The 15,721-nt window shown below is 40.8% G+C and overlaps 1 protein-coding gene across 1 annotated transcript in view; it reads right to left on the minus strand.

Annotated features, from left to right (window-relative positions):
- gabra1 (gamma-aminobutyric acid type A receptor subunit alpha1) overlaps window positions 1–14,124 on the minus strand; it is a 29,291-nt gene extending 15,167 nt beyond the window's left edge. The window contains exons 1-8 of the mRNA XM_028595548.1: window positions 14,044–14,124; window positions 11,648–11,753; window positions 7,532–7,644; window positions 6,418–6,485; window positions 4,468–4,688; window positions 3,003–3,085; window positions 1,675–1,818; window positions 608–760 (exon numbers count right to left, since the gene is read on the minus strand). Of these exons, the coding sequence (XP_028451349.1) occupies window positions 608–760; window positions 1,675–1,818; window positions 3,003–3,085; window positions 4,468–4,688; window positions 6,418–6,485; window positions 7,532–7,644; window positions 11,648–11,727 (862 nt within the window). The 5' untranslated portion in view covers window positions 11,728–11,753; window positions 14,044–14,124. The remainder of the gene's footprint in view (window positions 1–607; window positions 761–1,674; window positions 1,819–3,002; window positions 3,086–4,467; window positions 4,689–6,417; window positions 6,486–7,531; window positions 7,645–11,647; window positions 11,754–14,043) is intronic.
- Window positions 14,125–15,721: the final 1,597 nt, after the last annotated feature.

Genomic DNA, 15,721 nt, shown 5'->3' on the forward strand with positions numbered 1-15,721 from the left:
GGTCCCCGCAAAATTGTAACGGAAGCAGGATAGATAAATATACAGGTTTCCAGCCTGAGGAATCAAATCGCCGGCAGATTTAGCTGGGTTTACCCAGTCTAGTAAAACTGAGTTTCTCCACAAAGAATCATGAAAAAGCACCACTTTAAATCTTGTGTTTACCAGAGATGTACTCATAAGTTCCTTCTGAAGTCTTTCATCATGAACAAAGCATAATAAATTACTAAACTAAAGAAATTATGATTGATTAGTCGATTAATTAATTATTAATTATTATATTAATAATCTTAAAAATTAATTAAGAGGTGGCAGCCCTAAATTACATTATTTTAAAAACTATTATTATTAATAGTAAAATCCCTACATGATGTCATATTGTGACATAATAAGATTTTGAGGCTGTATTATGTATTCTTTTTTCCATTTGGAGGGACATTTTTGTATTTTATGTTATCCTGCTCAACGTCGCTATAATTTTGAGTGAGTGCCTGATCATCAGTGCCATCATATCTTCCACATATATTTTCCAAGAAGAGATTTGAAGCCTGGTGACGGGCTCATTTCTGAACCCACAGATGTTTAGGTGAGAGGAGAGCAGACTACTCACCAAAGACAGTCCTGGCAGGGACGGACTCTCTGTTGAGCCAGAAAGACACTTGGGAGAGGATGACTGTCATAATGCAGGGTAGATATGTCTGGATCACAAAGTAACCAATTTTCCTCTTCAGGTGGAAGTGTGTTGTCATCACAACATATTGTCCTGTGGTAAGCAGACAAAAGAAATGAAGTCAGAAAAGATAAACATTACACTTCAAAATATAGATTTAGGCCATCTATTATAACTTTTCGTTTCAAATAAGTACCTTTGTTTGTAATCGGTTTGCTGTGTTTTGGCCTTCAGTTTTATTGTAGTTGAGATTTATTGGCATAGTTATGGGTGTCATTTGTCAACAAACACAATACTCATGATCCATTTCATCAGTGCAGTTAGACCGATTTGCAGAGAGAATATAACCGTCACAGAAACAGCAGTAGGGTTTAATCTGGTTATAACAATATGTTGATTTTGAGTCTTTCCAGAGACATAAATAACTGGAACAAATAAAAAAATAGAATGGATTTATATATCAACATAGCTTATTCAATCAAGCTTGGTAGATGCAGTCACTTGGGAGCTTGCTGCTAAGCATCGTTTGGGACCTATAGGCTTTCTTAAGCATTACATTCTGTCTGTAGCTAGCGTCACTGCAAACAGGTCACCCATTTTATGCTGTCACTAATTTTTTCCAGTATCAATGGAGAAAAGAGGAGGTAGAAAAAAGAAATAATGGCCAGTAGGGAAATTATGAATCTAGGGCATGGCCTGTCATTAGTAAAGCAACAAACTGATGCCAGTGAAGATGCAGATGAAGTGATGCAGCTGTGTCGAAATTTGCAGTTTCAGACCAGTAGTTTGTTAAGTGATGAATGTTGAACAATACTGAGTGAGTGAGATAAAAAGCACTATGTAACTCTTTATGCACTGAGCTTTAATCTTTTGACAGGGTAATGCAGTGTGAACATTAAACATGTCAAATTAATACATTCAAAATGCACGATTCCCCCTCAAAGCATTGATTTACTTCAAAGTAAATTGTATCATTCGGAGCATGTTGTAACCTAACTGAAACCTACCTGTGCTGGACTGCACCACACCAGAATCCACACTCTGCCCCATCAAATCGTACTGGTTTAATCTGGACCCATCCTCTGCCACCACCACGGATTGGGCAGCCCCTCTGGTCCACACATACACCACCTCTGCTTGGGTGTAGGCATCTAGCAATGAAGAAAAGAGTAAAAAGTTATAAATTATTTAGCTGCTGGCTGTCTGTTGGCATGTGTTGCCTTACAGGTTATATTTTTGGAGCAGCAAGGGATGCCAGTTGGAAAAAAAGAAAAATATGAAATGAGGTCTTCCACTAAAATCCTCTAGTTCTAGTTTTACCTCATCTCATTTGGTTCCATTTTGTCTAGTCTGCTCTCATCTCAATTATGCCTGTATTGTCTCATTTGTTATTTAAGCATGTTATTTTCTTTCACCTCGTTAGAGTCTCCGCTAACACTGTCTCCAGTTTTATCTATTCTTTTTAAGCTCATCCTGTCTCATATTTTGCTCTCTCTTTTCAAACACTGTTTGGTTTAAACATGTGATGTGATGTTGTATCACATTATTTCATGTCATCCTTCAACTTATAAGAAAACAAACAAACATCCCAACAGCAAAACATGACTTTAAAACAGCCAAATCAGTCTTCTCTTCCCTCCGGCCACCCAACCTGTCAAAGCTGCAGTGTGGCTCAACCACTGCAGAGGAAAGGATGGCTCGACTGCAGACTGCAGCATAAGGAAGAGCGCTCATCACTGAAATATTTAGGGAGTGAGTTCAATTTAAAGGGGGTTGAGGCTCGGTCCTCTCACTCACGCCGTGAAGCTGTCTAAAGAATGGCACAGAGACAGTGTGACGTTCACTTCTCTATCTCTTTCCCTTTTGCTGTACTTTTGCTTGCTTCCCCCATGTTCTTCTCCCATCTAGTTGTTCTCTCATTTTCTATCCTTGTCTCCAATCTCCATCATTGTTGTTATGTCTTCTCAAGGATGATCAGGGTAGGGGGAGCTGTCAGCGGTGAGCAGCTGGTGTAATGCTCTGGAAATGTTACAAAGAGTGCTGCTTTAGATAAATACAGGTCTGTGTGCTGCATGCCTGCCAGGGTCTTGCAGGGTCTTTGCAGGGCCTGGCAGGGTTGAATGTGGGGAGCGGGGGGGACAAGAGGGTCCTTGGCAGACAGTTCCTCTGGGAGAACAGCTGTTACCACACTGTCATCCCTTATCAGGGACTGGCGCTGGGTTCGCACTTCCACTTGGATGAGACAGTGACAGCGTGTCAGAGAGGCATGTCTGCGTCTGTGTCTGTGTTGCGTGCGTTAATGTGCATGTTGTGTTTGAGTGCAGAGGCCACCTACAGCTGCCAAACTTCAGTGGACAAGCATGGGCATCCATAGGGAAGTCTTCCAGGTGCATGGGACATTCTGCTCTTACTGTAAGCCTAGAGAGATTCATACAGATATGGATAGTCAATTAGTCCAATAAAAAGCAGTACAGTAGCAAGAAAAAACAGCATTATGGCAAAGCCAGGATGAAGGAACCCATGGTGTCAATGCTGGGAGAGGGGTGAGGAAGAGGCCTGGAGGAATTAAGGCACAAGAATGACAGTTCAGTACAGTGAGACACCAGGAACGTGTGGTGTACTGTTTTTTCTAGTCTCTCAGCACCAAACACTGTCAAATTGCAGCTACTTTCCCTCAAACCAACAGAACAGAAATGCTCCAGTTCCCTGAGCTTTGGGTTTCTATTTCCTGACAGCTTGGTGAAAAACAGCATGTCAGGCCACCCGTGACACACTAATCTCCCATCCATCCCTCATCTCTCTCATCTGTGACAGCAATATGTGCTCCGCCTCTACCCCCTCCCCCTGCTAGTAAACATGCTAAAACAAATGTTTTACAATCATTGCCTTATAGACATATCACATTAGCATCACTCTGCAGTGTGCATCAAGGTTTGTACCGTCTGTGAGGCTTTTATTTACCCGTGTTCTGCTGAAGGCTACCGAGGTGCCGCGACTGGTTCTAAACTCAGCTCAGCTGGTCATATACCTTATCTTCCTGCTCGCAACTGTCAGGGTGCATCCCCAAAGTGATAAATCATGACGGAATAAAACATATTTTATTTTTCCTGGTGAACACTACAATGGAAAAATGACAAATTGTGAAGAAAATGTATGTGGTCCACAGAACTTTTGAATGGCTGACCATGTACAATAAATAGGTAACTATATCAAGATAGAAATAGAAATGTATGAGTGTAGTGAATTATCTTTGTGTAAAAATAACCATAAATGTAACAATAAAGTGGATGATTGTTTGTATACAATACAGGTTAGAAGCAATGTGCAATGTTGTATTCCTTTTGGTAACAAATTGTATAATTTAAAACATAGACCAAAACCTTCATTACCATGAACATGGGCACTGTTATTTATGAGTCAAACCATTCTCGTGCTGTAAATACTTGCACCAAATGTGTTGCAAAAAACTAAATTGCCCAGCTGTTAAAGGAAATTATAAAGAAAGTATTTGAAAAAAAATGGTCTTGGGGCTGAGTGCCACAGACAGCGTAGGAAAGTCACAAAGTATTGAGAGACAGGCTAATTATGTTGTTGGTATGGGTTGTTTGTTGAAAACTATGGAATAAGGCCATTTGAGCTCAACTGTTTCAGTTTGTTCATACAATTTAATCAATCAATTCATCAATCATCCTCTTTTCAAATCAGATAATATAGATTCAGTTCAGCTCAAAAACATTTTAGTCTCTGGCTAGTTCTAAAATCCTTTATTGCACTGGTGACGTAGAACAAGGTCAGCCTACCTCATGGTGTACAGCAGTGTGCCTTCCTCTGTAATTCGCAGCAGCTTGTTTGGCATGGTCATGTTGTGAGCCACCGACTTCTTGCCATTGTGGAAGAAGGTATCGGGGGTCCAGATCTTGCTGGCCATCAGGTTGTTAAGACGCAGCACGGCCATTGGGCCTTTAAATTTCAACCTTTCATCCTTCCAGCTCTGTCTGAAGAACACATCAATGGTGTACTCCTGAAGGTGGATGGTGAGAGTTAGAGAAAAATAAAAGTCAAAAAGGAGACAAAAAAAGAAAATCTCCAACCCTGTAGCTGTTTGCTTTCTACCTCTATCCAATACAGCTGGATTGGGGAAGATGCTGAGTAACCCAACCTTATCTTTCCATTTTACCCTTTTTCATGTTCTCACTTTTTGCTTTTTTTCTTCCTTGTGTCACTTTGACTTTAGTATGTTAGTCTTAGCCTAGTCTCCCTGCTGGTAACTGTCTCTTCATGTTAAAGGCTTTGGCTAATACAGGGAGGATCTAGTGGACGGAGGTGCATGGTTTTCTGGCTGGTATCTTTTCAAAAAGAATGCCTCCATTGTTAAATACCATAATTGTTCTCTAGTTCACAAAGTAATATGTGGTTGCCTTTTCCATTTTCTTTCATACATTTTTTTACATAATTATGGTCTGGTCAGTTTAATGTGCTATATGCAAATAAGACATGCCATTTGTTATTTGGTATTGCATTGTTAGGTAACTGCCAAAAATGATCGTTGTTACCATTTATTTTGGGGAAACTTCTTTGCTCAGTAATCTAAATTACATTAGACACAAAAAGGAAGCACTGGACACAATATTATGAGGACATTTCATTTTGAAGGCAGCTAATGACTATAGCTGAGAGCAGATTCTAATGGTTCCACATGACTGCCCAGCAGAGTAAAGGGAGCCTATAAAAATTACAGCAAAGCCTGTTTTTTGTTCTCTTCTCCCCCCATTTCCACTTGGCCCACGTAAGATAATTAGTATGAGCTGAAACAGAGCTTCAAGGTAATAGAGGAGGATGGGGAAAGGCTGGAGATGGAGAAAATGTTCTTCAGCTCTTCCTTCTGGCCTTAACACAGTAGCAAAATAGTCTTGGCCCGCATGTCAGCCAGTGTAATTAACTGAGATTATGTCAAATGGAGTACAACACTTCACATGCAGATAACAGGAGTCGTCTTTTTTTCCAAGTAGTAAAAGGCGGTGAGACATTTGAATGAGATTAATTGGTTTCCGGTCCACAGAGTAAAGATCAGATGCTTATGTTTAAACAGCCAATGGCTTTTCTAGGTAGCATATTGAAAAAGACTAAACAAACCATAAAAGTGATGACTCATATTTTGATGTTGCATTTTAATTTGATATTGAAATGTATTTCATTTCTTTCCGCCTACTATCAAATCATCTCATCATAATAATGTTATTAGCTATGTATGCTGCAATTTAATTACATATCAGAAGTGAAAAAGAGATCAGCACCTTAGATCCTTAAACCTCAACATCCACACATTTCTTTGCTCCAGATTTTTCAGTCAAGACAGATCAGCATGGTTCTAGTTCTGAAATATGAATACTCTATCTACAAGCTCAACAAACAAAATTTTAGAGGCTATTTTCAATATTCCAAAACAAATAAACAGAGTTTGGGGTCACAGTTCACAGCATATTTCGACATCCACATTAAAGTAACATGCAGTCATATTTAGGAGTAGGGGTGACATATATAGAGTAGAGTGGAATTACAAGCCATGCGCTAGAAAACAACATTTTAGACATGTGACAGTTTCAGGAGTTAATAGAATAAATCATCAAATTAATAATAATTTTATAGCTTAGATACCCTTGTGCCCAGAGAGGCTAAGAGACAGGGGTGAGGGTGGAGGGATAGGGGCAGGGGGAAACTAGTGACATTTACAGAGGCGAAAAGAGTCTCACCATGTCATGGTCCGAAACTGGCCCAATACTAGTCACGAAAATGTCAGTCTTGACTTCAGTTACACGCTCTGTTGAAGCAGGAAATTGCCAGAGTGAGTGACTATCAGTGGCATTCATTAGCCCCTAACTACCTGTTAATACAAGACCACCTGGCTATAGCCTCTGATCCATTCAATCCATTCAACATTACTTTTAACACACACACACACACACACACACACACACACACACACACACACACACAACACACAAAACACACAAATTGTGGAAAAAAAACAACCATAATAAAAGCCCATTTTGAATGTCGATAACCATTTCTGCTGGTATTGGTTTCAGTGTCAGTTCCATTACCCGGACAGTGGTTCTGTCTCTTAATAAATTTGTGCGTTGCTGTATTACTGAATCTCTGGTCCCATAATACTGATAGCCACAATGGGTCCACTGGGGATTCAAATGGAGGGGGTGGCAGAGGTGATGTGTGTTTGGGTGTGAGGGTGTGTTCCTTGTGATTCTGAAACTGAAATATAACTATGATTTATGAATGATACCCATCATAATCCAAAATGTATTCCCCTCGGCTGCTGAACTTCTAGCGGTCTTGGTTTTATTCACTTGTCTATTTGATGCCTGCTGCATCACACTGCAATCCTTAGTGTCCTTCACACACACCAATTCTCACATTATCTTGTCCCATTTTCTCCTTACTCTGTTTTTTTTTCTCTATTGCTCTCATTTTCCATTTTTTTAAGTTGTCTCTCAGTCTCCCTGCCATTTTGTTTCTCTCTCTAACAATGGACAGTTGACAATAGAGTGAAGAGCAGCACACACAATATGATGTAATTCACTGTGTTGGCTTCATGACAGTTCGCTGTTTCACAAGAGCAGCAGGTGAGGAATGAGTCTTGAGTTCTTTTTTTAATTATCACACAAATTCTGACACTGAAAGCAAATCCACCTCCATATAATAAGATTTAGTCATAGGGATATTACTATGTGTGGTCATGTGGAAAGTAAGATATTTGTAGGAGTCTATTGGAATATATTTGCAAAAAAACAAAACAAAGAACAGTCACCATGAGGGACAAAAGACATTCAATGACTTGAGTTTACTGACCTCCCAGTCCTGGCCTGAGGCGATTGTCATAGCCATCCAGAAGGCTGTCTAAGATCTTGGTGAACACTGTAGTGTTATCTTTCTGTTCATCTGTCATGCCGTTCTGCCCAGAACTGGCAAAGCAAAGAAGAAGATTTAAAGTCATCACAGCTAGAGTTTAAAACCACAGTCAAAACTGCTGAAAGAGTAAGAACAAACTCTGAATATGAATCAAATATCAAAGACAAAAAAGGAGGATTCTCTGCTCTGTAGTTAGCAAGACAGTTCTGTTGAAGTACATGGGAAACAAAGAATAAATGGTTAATCACATTGTGAAAAAATGGAGATGGACTGGAAAGGAAAATATCTCACAAGGTCAAATTATCCTGTCTTATCCCTATGGAAAGTGTGGAAGTGTTAAAGTTATTTTCATCAGCGAAATGTAAAACTGGGCATGTAGAGCCCACGTGTGTGTGCGCAAACACACACACACACACGTAGGCACAATCTCACAGCGAAAGAGAATAGAGAAATCATAATACATTATTTATACGTTAATATGGTCTTTTAGAACACCAATGCCTTGCTGAATGTGCTCTTTGAACAACATGAAACAAAATGCCTACAGCAATACCTAAAACAATCACAGTCACTAATTGTAAGAGCAGAGTTTGTTGCATCTCCACGCATAAATATTTCAACACACCCATAATCAGGAATACAGTCCCTAATTACATTGTGTATCATAAAGGCAGGAAGGGACAGGAATGTTTAGAGAGTATGTTTGTGGATGTGTGTGTTTGCATAGCTGAATCAATCAATGCATGGATGTACTGTGGGCTCAGGGTCTACACACATATACAAACTTGTGTTCATATTCATGCATATGTTTGTGTGTTAGTGCTGATAATAATCAGATACAACTCTCTCACAATGTATTATATGCCTCTGAGCAATCATCCTCTCCCTCTTTTTATGACAATAGCGTTTAGTTTGATTGCATGCTAAATAAACAGCAAGTGTTTGGAAACAGGTTCCGAGAGCTGAACGGCTCCAAGGAGAGGGAGAGGTCATTTAGATTATTTAGCAAGGACCTGCAATGGGAGGGAACAAAAAGTAGGAGGGATGGCTGGAGAGAGAGTGGTGTCTGGAGAAACATGCGGGGAAAGCTCCAAAGAAAGGACAAAGAAGAGAAAAAGGTGAAGATAATGGAGAAGGAGTGGGAGGTGAGGAAATTAAGTGAAACTGGGGGGGGGGGGGGCTTTTTAGAGGTCACATTCAAAGCTGTGGGATTGAGGCAGATCCTACAGCTTTGAGTGTGAGCTGCTAAACATTTTTTGCTTTCTAAATAAGGATGCCGCATCCGCGTCACACATGGATTTGTATAAAAGGGTTAATGTGCATCTCTCTGCCACCAGTTTCCCTTAATTTGCAAGCATCCTTCTATCTGCCAAAAAAGAAGAACTCTCTGAAAACTAAAGCCAGCATTTAAACTGTAGAAACTGTGATGAGAAATTTGATTTTGATTCAGTCTTTCAGGTAACAACTTTGAAATTCTCAAATTCAAAACAATAATTGAACTAATTTGTTCAGGTCTGGGTAGCCAATTATGTATAAATACAGGAAGCATAAATTGAACCCACAGGACGTCATGGGGTTAGGTTTAGGTAAAAGTAGGAGGGTAAAATAAAACACAACCGCCTCTTCCCTGCTTAATTAATATTCCTACTTTCTACATTAATTTAGGCATTTCCAATTTGCCAAATCAGAGTAAGACACCAAAACAGTTTTTGGTTTGCCCAAAGGTTACAGTCCTCTTGTTATAGTCTCCACCAACAGAGAAAACAAGCCAGGATGTCCCTTGGCTCTTTCAAGTTCACCAATAATTAAGGAGGAAATACAAGAGAAAATATCCATCCTTACAAGTAGTAAATAATCCATGGGAGAACTTTTGAATTTTGTTTGTTAAAATGAAAAAAATAAGTGCACTTTTTGACCTTGCATTTTTAGTCTGCTGTATTTGACAAGTCAAATGTGTCATCTCAACCAAGTAGAAAACCACTTTTTTTAATATTAGGAATGGCACATATCTTTTTTTTAAGATAGACATTTTTTTTACAGTGTATATGGGAAACATGGGTGGTGAGGGGGTTAGGGTTATATGTCAAGACAATGGAGACAAAAAGGTGCTGTGGAAGGATACACATGTTTATCAGCCAGGGGCCCCTTCCTCATAAAACATTGTACACCATCCCCATCTACAGGTCATCTGAACAGCAACAGTGCCGTTCACACTCACTCTGCCAATGTCGTTCTTTCACTCTCTCCCTTTCTCCATTTTACTGTACATCTCTCTCTCTCTCTCTCTCTCTCTCTCTCTCTCTCCTTGTCTCTCTCGTCACTTGGATATCTAATTATGAGGCAATTTCTTTCGTTGGCAACATACTGTAGCAGAGTGCTAGGTCTTCTGATTACCGTGTCTTGTTGAAATCCCCCAACGTGTGTGTGTGTGTGTGTGTGTGTGTGTGTGTGTTGTGTTTGTGTGTGATTTTGTATTTGAAAAGGGGGACTGGATTATACAGTAAATCTTTGGGTGATAATTGCCTTGCAGTTTGCAGTGACAGTTCCTCAGTAAAGTAATCAGTACTTCATCTACTTGCATTTACTCTAATGTGCTCAACATACAGCACATCAAACCCAGTATATCAAACCCTCCATTTGCCAGTCAGTGCATTTCAAACCTTAGCTACCTAGCCGTCATTAATCAGTTAGATCAAATCAGTGTGCAGTAATGACGTATAGCAGGGCATCGTGCATTTAAAATAGGACACATTTCATCTGTGTTCTGCATGTGCTCAAGGCGTGTTAGATGAAAGATGTACTGTATACTGTATAGATGTGTGTTTTTGTGGTGTAGCTGTTGTCACTGAGAGAGAAGCAAGCTGGACCATCTCAAGACATCCCCATTGAAGTCAACTGCCTGTGACAGTTTGATGGAATTATTTTACCATGCAAAAAAAGCTCTTGAGTCTTGAGTCTCTCCAGGATTCCCCCGAACCACAATAGGATGAGAGCTTATATGATCTCATGCAGTTGCAACAGCTAATGAGTTGAATGTTTAACTGGTCTGCGTGTTTATTTACTGTATGGTTCAATGTCAAAGGAGTGGAGCCGGATTATGATGTTTTGTGGTATGCTACACATGAATGGCTGCCCAGCATTTGAATCATGTGGGAATTAATGCAGTAGCAGACACATGACAGTGGCTCAAGTCAGTGTCATCTCTTATTCAATTATTTTGATCATTATCTTTCTCACTTAGTTTGTCTGCTTCTGGTTAGGTGACATCCCACACCTCAGTATTGACATTGAGAAGTGTGTCTGTACATCAACCCTACTATCCCCGCAGTCACTGTCACAAACATGTGCACAAATCTGTGCCAAATATCCAGATGCAACACACATCATCTACTGCACACAGCCCAGGAATGAACTGAAAATGTAGATGTGGTCCCACAAGGCTAGTGAACCAACGAAAGTGTAATACTATGGTAACGTGGATAGTCGCTATTTTGGCTCCTTATGTAATCTTTCTATGTTGCACTTCTTATTGCCTCTATGCAATTATAAGCATAAAGGTGTCCTATGGTGATGCCCCAGTTAAAACCACATTAAATATTCTCTGTAAGGGTGTAAACCAAGGAAGGCAAGGAAGACATCATTTCAGCTCAGCAGGTGTACCACTGTTTACACCTTCACTGGCTGACTGCCTGATTCACTGACATATTTACTGGCCAGTTGACCATTCGGCAAGCACTGAGCACCAGCATTAAACAGAAATTGTTCTCTTCAACAAAAACAGCATTCAATATTTTACCCAATGCATTTTGGTCTTCACAATTTGTCCTTCAAATATCACTATGTGCAACTGTAGTATTCCATTAATATCTTGATCATATAGGCAATATTTAGATTTACAATACTGAACGTTTGTCTAAAAGTCTCCGTAAGGCTTGAAAAGAAAGTCATATGAAGAGTGTGCATGATATTTTTGACTTTCACATATGTAGAATTATCCAATGATCCAATGTAATACACAGATATAATATGCATTTGTAAGTTTATGTTTGTTGTTACCTTTTCCCACCCAGTACACTGTTGGCGACAAGCAAGCAAGCCCACAGACACAGAGAGGCCGTCCTGCTCCGTCCACACATAGTTGCAATATGAGGACCTTTCACTGCTGGAGGTCAAGGAGAGAGAGAATGAAGATCATTACCAAGTCATTTGAGCCAGTGGTTCACTATTAAGCCAACATGTCATCACCTAAACAAACATGTAGATGTAGAACAGCCAACGTGGATGTTTGTTCCTAAAGAGATTATGTGTTTGGTCCTGCTTAACATTTCTTACAGATTCACTGACAGCCAATGATTTAAACCAAATGGCCCTGCCACATGCATTGGGCCATTGCATGCCACTTGACACAGGCACCCCTCAAAGATTTTACATCATCATTTTAAATGATGTTTCACATTGACAGAGACATATTCTGCACCCTAAGTATGTGGGAGAAAAAATGTAAATAGGTGCTCAGCATTTCGATAATCAGAGGGGGTACCAGTGGAAATACGACTTTCATAACTGACACTCAATACACACGCATTCCATATGGCTGCATCTGTAGCGCATAATACTTAACACGAAATAACAAGGCAACACATCATCGACCACATAACACGCTGTGTGAGCTTGTAGCACCTGTACACAGCCTCCTCTAATACCCTGCAATGTGAAACGCACAATACCGCAATATCAAACCAAATCCCCCTAAAATATGAGCATTTGCTTCCTCCTCAATCATTAAGCTATGATGTCAGCCGGGTCATAAAAGTATGTAAGCAATTAGCCTGCGCTACTGTTCATGCAAAAAACAATGCTCAGATTCACGGTCCATTTTTGATGGCATCGACGTGTCCATGAGAGGACCAATTACTTACTTGTAGAAAAGCGCTAAACAGTATTTCACACACGACCGCAAAATCCTGCCACTAAAACACAGCACACATCGAAGACAATACCCCTACTTGCGTGTGATGTTCCAAGGTGCACTGTGAGCGGATGGGAGTCAGCGGACGTACATTGCTCTGCTAAAATGAAATAAAAATAAAATAAATCCGTTGGTTGACAAGGATTTGACAAAGCGGGGATGATGCAGATTAACGACTGGAGGAGAAAATCCCGCACAAGCACACTTTCTAAGTTATTCAGAGGAAATGTCACCCTCTCCCCTACAATACATGGATGTAGTTGAGATGGGTAGACATTTATCATTCAACTGGCATCCCTGTAAGGTTGGTCTAAATACATGCATGCATGGCATGATCCACTTCGTGCGTGGCGGAGTAATTAAGCAAATGTGCGTTGATGCTGTTTTATTCGGAGCGCTGTCCGTGGTGCTGAAGCCAAGCTGCCTCTCGTTAAAACCATCAAACGGCTCTCGTTTGCCATAAAATACCCCTTAAACGGTCCCAATTTCGACGGCAAACTCCCCCTTCTCCTCAATAAAACTCGTCTTGGATTCTAGCGGTGTCCAGCAACACAAACCATCCCTCTAAATCCGAGTGTTACTCCCCTCTCCCCTTCTTTTGCCTGATAAAAATGCGAGAAAAATGGAGAAAAATCACTTACAGCAGATGAGTCGGTGTGTATTCGGTGTCCGCTGGCTATATCCTCAAACTTTTGAGAATATCTTTTCTAACCGGACTGAATGAGAAAAATCCTCTGTGATCTCAGATCTGACGAATTTTAGCTTGAGGCTGGAGAAGCGGCTGCTGACGATATGCGCAGGTCTCTCTCACTGTTCATTGGTGGTGCTGTAGTGAGTTGAACTCTCTGTCTGTCAGCAACAAAAGAAATGTTCTACTAAACTAACACATCTGGTCTGTGTACTGAGGTCTCTATCCAAAATAAATGATTTAGTTCATCAATCGTGCCTGTAAATAAAGTGCATAGCAAACAGACTGTGTCCAAGCGCAGACCATTTAATTTTGGAATAGGCTGTACCAACCTAATATAAAGACTAGCCCGCCCATTTTATATGCAGCACAATTTAACTTCCACTGCTGTCGCCCTAATCTCTTATCAGTGGCTGCAAAATAAAAATCCTCTTACATTTTCAACTAGGATCCCTTGATTTTACCCCCATCGCGCTTTCTCTGTCTTGCTCCGTGACTCCTACGTGATGATTCCCAAGGAGATCAAATTGACATGCATCAAAAGATCGTCTCGCGACCAAGACAGCTAGGGCATCTTATGAAAAAGAGTAGCAGTCATAAAACGGACAGTGAGTACTTACGATGAAGCAAAACAAGAGAAAAGAATGAAACACGAATGGATTACACGGCTCGGATACGCGCGCACACAAGCAAGGGAAGACACCTCCAACATTTTAAGAAAATCGTGTTCCCTCACCAGCTTTGCACTGATGAGACAAGCCTCTCTCTGCAATAAATCCTCCTCGAATCACTCACCGTCTCCTAAAAGCCTGCGTTTCGCATCGAGATAACAGCACTGCCTCTGTTTACAGCCAAATATTCTGCTGCTACAGCCGCGCCACTCCAGACTGAGCTCAGAACGGCGAGGAGCGCTGAGCTGCGTGCATCTGCAAGGGAGGAAAAAAATTGGGCTATGATACCCAGCGTATATTTTTGTAGTCATCTGCGTATTTCAAGTTAAACTACAAATCAGAAGACATTTTCATTACCAAGAACTACAGCAGGAGGCATATGAGGAAAAGGGCATTCTTATGGGCAGTTTATAACACATCAATGTATTTCATGGTTACATAAGCCTCCTATGAATCCCAGCTGTTGATTTTAGAATGCTTTTGACCGAGAGGCAACTCATTTTTCGCCTTTAGTTCTGACTCGGGGTTTATTTTCATCAGAGCAGGCAGAGTGAGCTGGCCGTGTAGTCACGTCAGTCTGGTCTGCAGCAACGCTGCAACGTTTCCTCTAAGTGTGCGTGTGTGTATGTGTGTATTGCCTCCTCACGCGTGGTTAAAGTAGTGCATGTGCGTGATTAGTTATGAGGGACGTCATGGCCTTACATTTGCCTCTGTATTCGTTGTGTTCAATGGCAGTATCTATCTATCTATCTATCTATCTATCTATCTATCTATCTATCTATCTATCTATCTATCTGTCTGTCTGTTTGTCTGTCTATCTATCTAGTCGAATTGTTTGCCGTTTTGAGATATACATTTTGCATGAACATACTTTTCAAACCTTCTAAATAAAACTAAGTTAAAATAATGAAAAATAAATGACAACCAGCCTAATTAATCCAAATATTTGGACATGGACTTCTTCTCGCCTCTGCTTTTGCTCTGCTCATATTTCGTCCCTATAACCTGATGCTGCAGGTGCACGCGCATATTTAATAATGACAACAAGAAAAATCTCCACAACCCCACCGAGCTCCTTCCGTAGAATGTATGCTGTTGTAATGCAAGTGCAGTATTATTTCAAGCTGCTTCCCTTCTCTCAAAGCCAAACGCTACTGCTGCATGTGACTCGATTTGCCTGTGTGTGCGCGCGCGTGCACGTGCGGGCATGCATAACCAACACGTGCCCGCGTGCAGTGTTGTGTTGGCGCGCATGCAGGAGACGGATAGTGGAGAGGAGAAAAAGTACGAATCTCATCTCTCCACCCGCCTCCTCACGTTTAAATAACCTTCCGTTCTGCCAAAGAGGAGAATTTCTTCGTGGACAACAGAAGACAGCTTCTCCAAAACACTGCTGCTAGTGATCAATTACAGTAAGAGAATATTCACTGTCACCGCTCAAACAAATAAGGACCAGCAAAGGCGACTTGCCTACTCACAGCTCCATCTCTGGGCCGGTGATGGGAACAGATAGCGAAGTGAGGTGTGTGTGTGTGTGTGTGTGTGTGTGTGTGTGTGTGTGTGTGTGTGTGTGTGTGTGTGTGTGTGTGTGTGTGTGTGTGCACAGGACTAAATGGAGAGAGATGGATGGAGGTAATTTAGGTGAGAAATGTGCAGGTTATGGAGAAATAATCACTCGCTGTGAACAGTGCTTTTGAATTTTAAGAGAAGGGATATTGACAGACTACGCCCACCCTCCCATCTCTGTGCATCCATCATGGGGCCATATGTGGTGATAATTTGTTTCGTTTCACACAAACTTA

This window comes from Perca flavescens, chromosome 13 (genome assembly GCF_004354835.1).
Source record: "Perca flavescens isolate YP-PL-M2 chromosome 13, PFLA_1.0, whole genome shotgun sequence".
Taxonomy (NCBI): domain Eukaryota; kingdom Metazoa; phylum Chordata; class Actinopteri; order Perciformes; family Percidae; genus Perca; species Perca flavescens.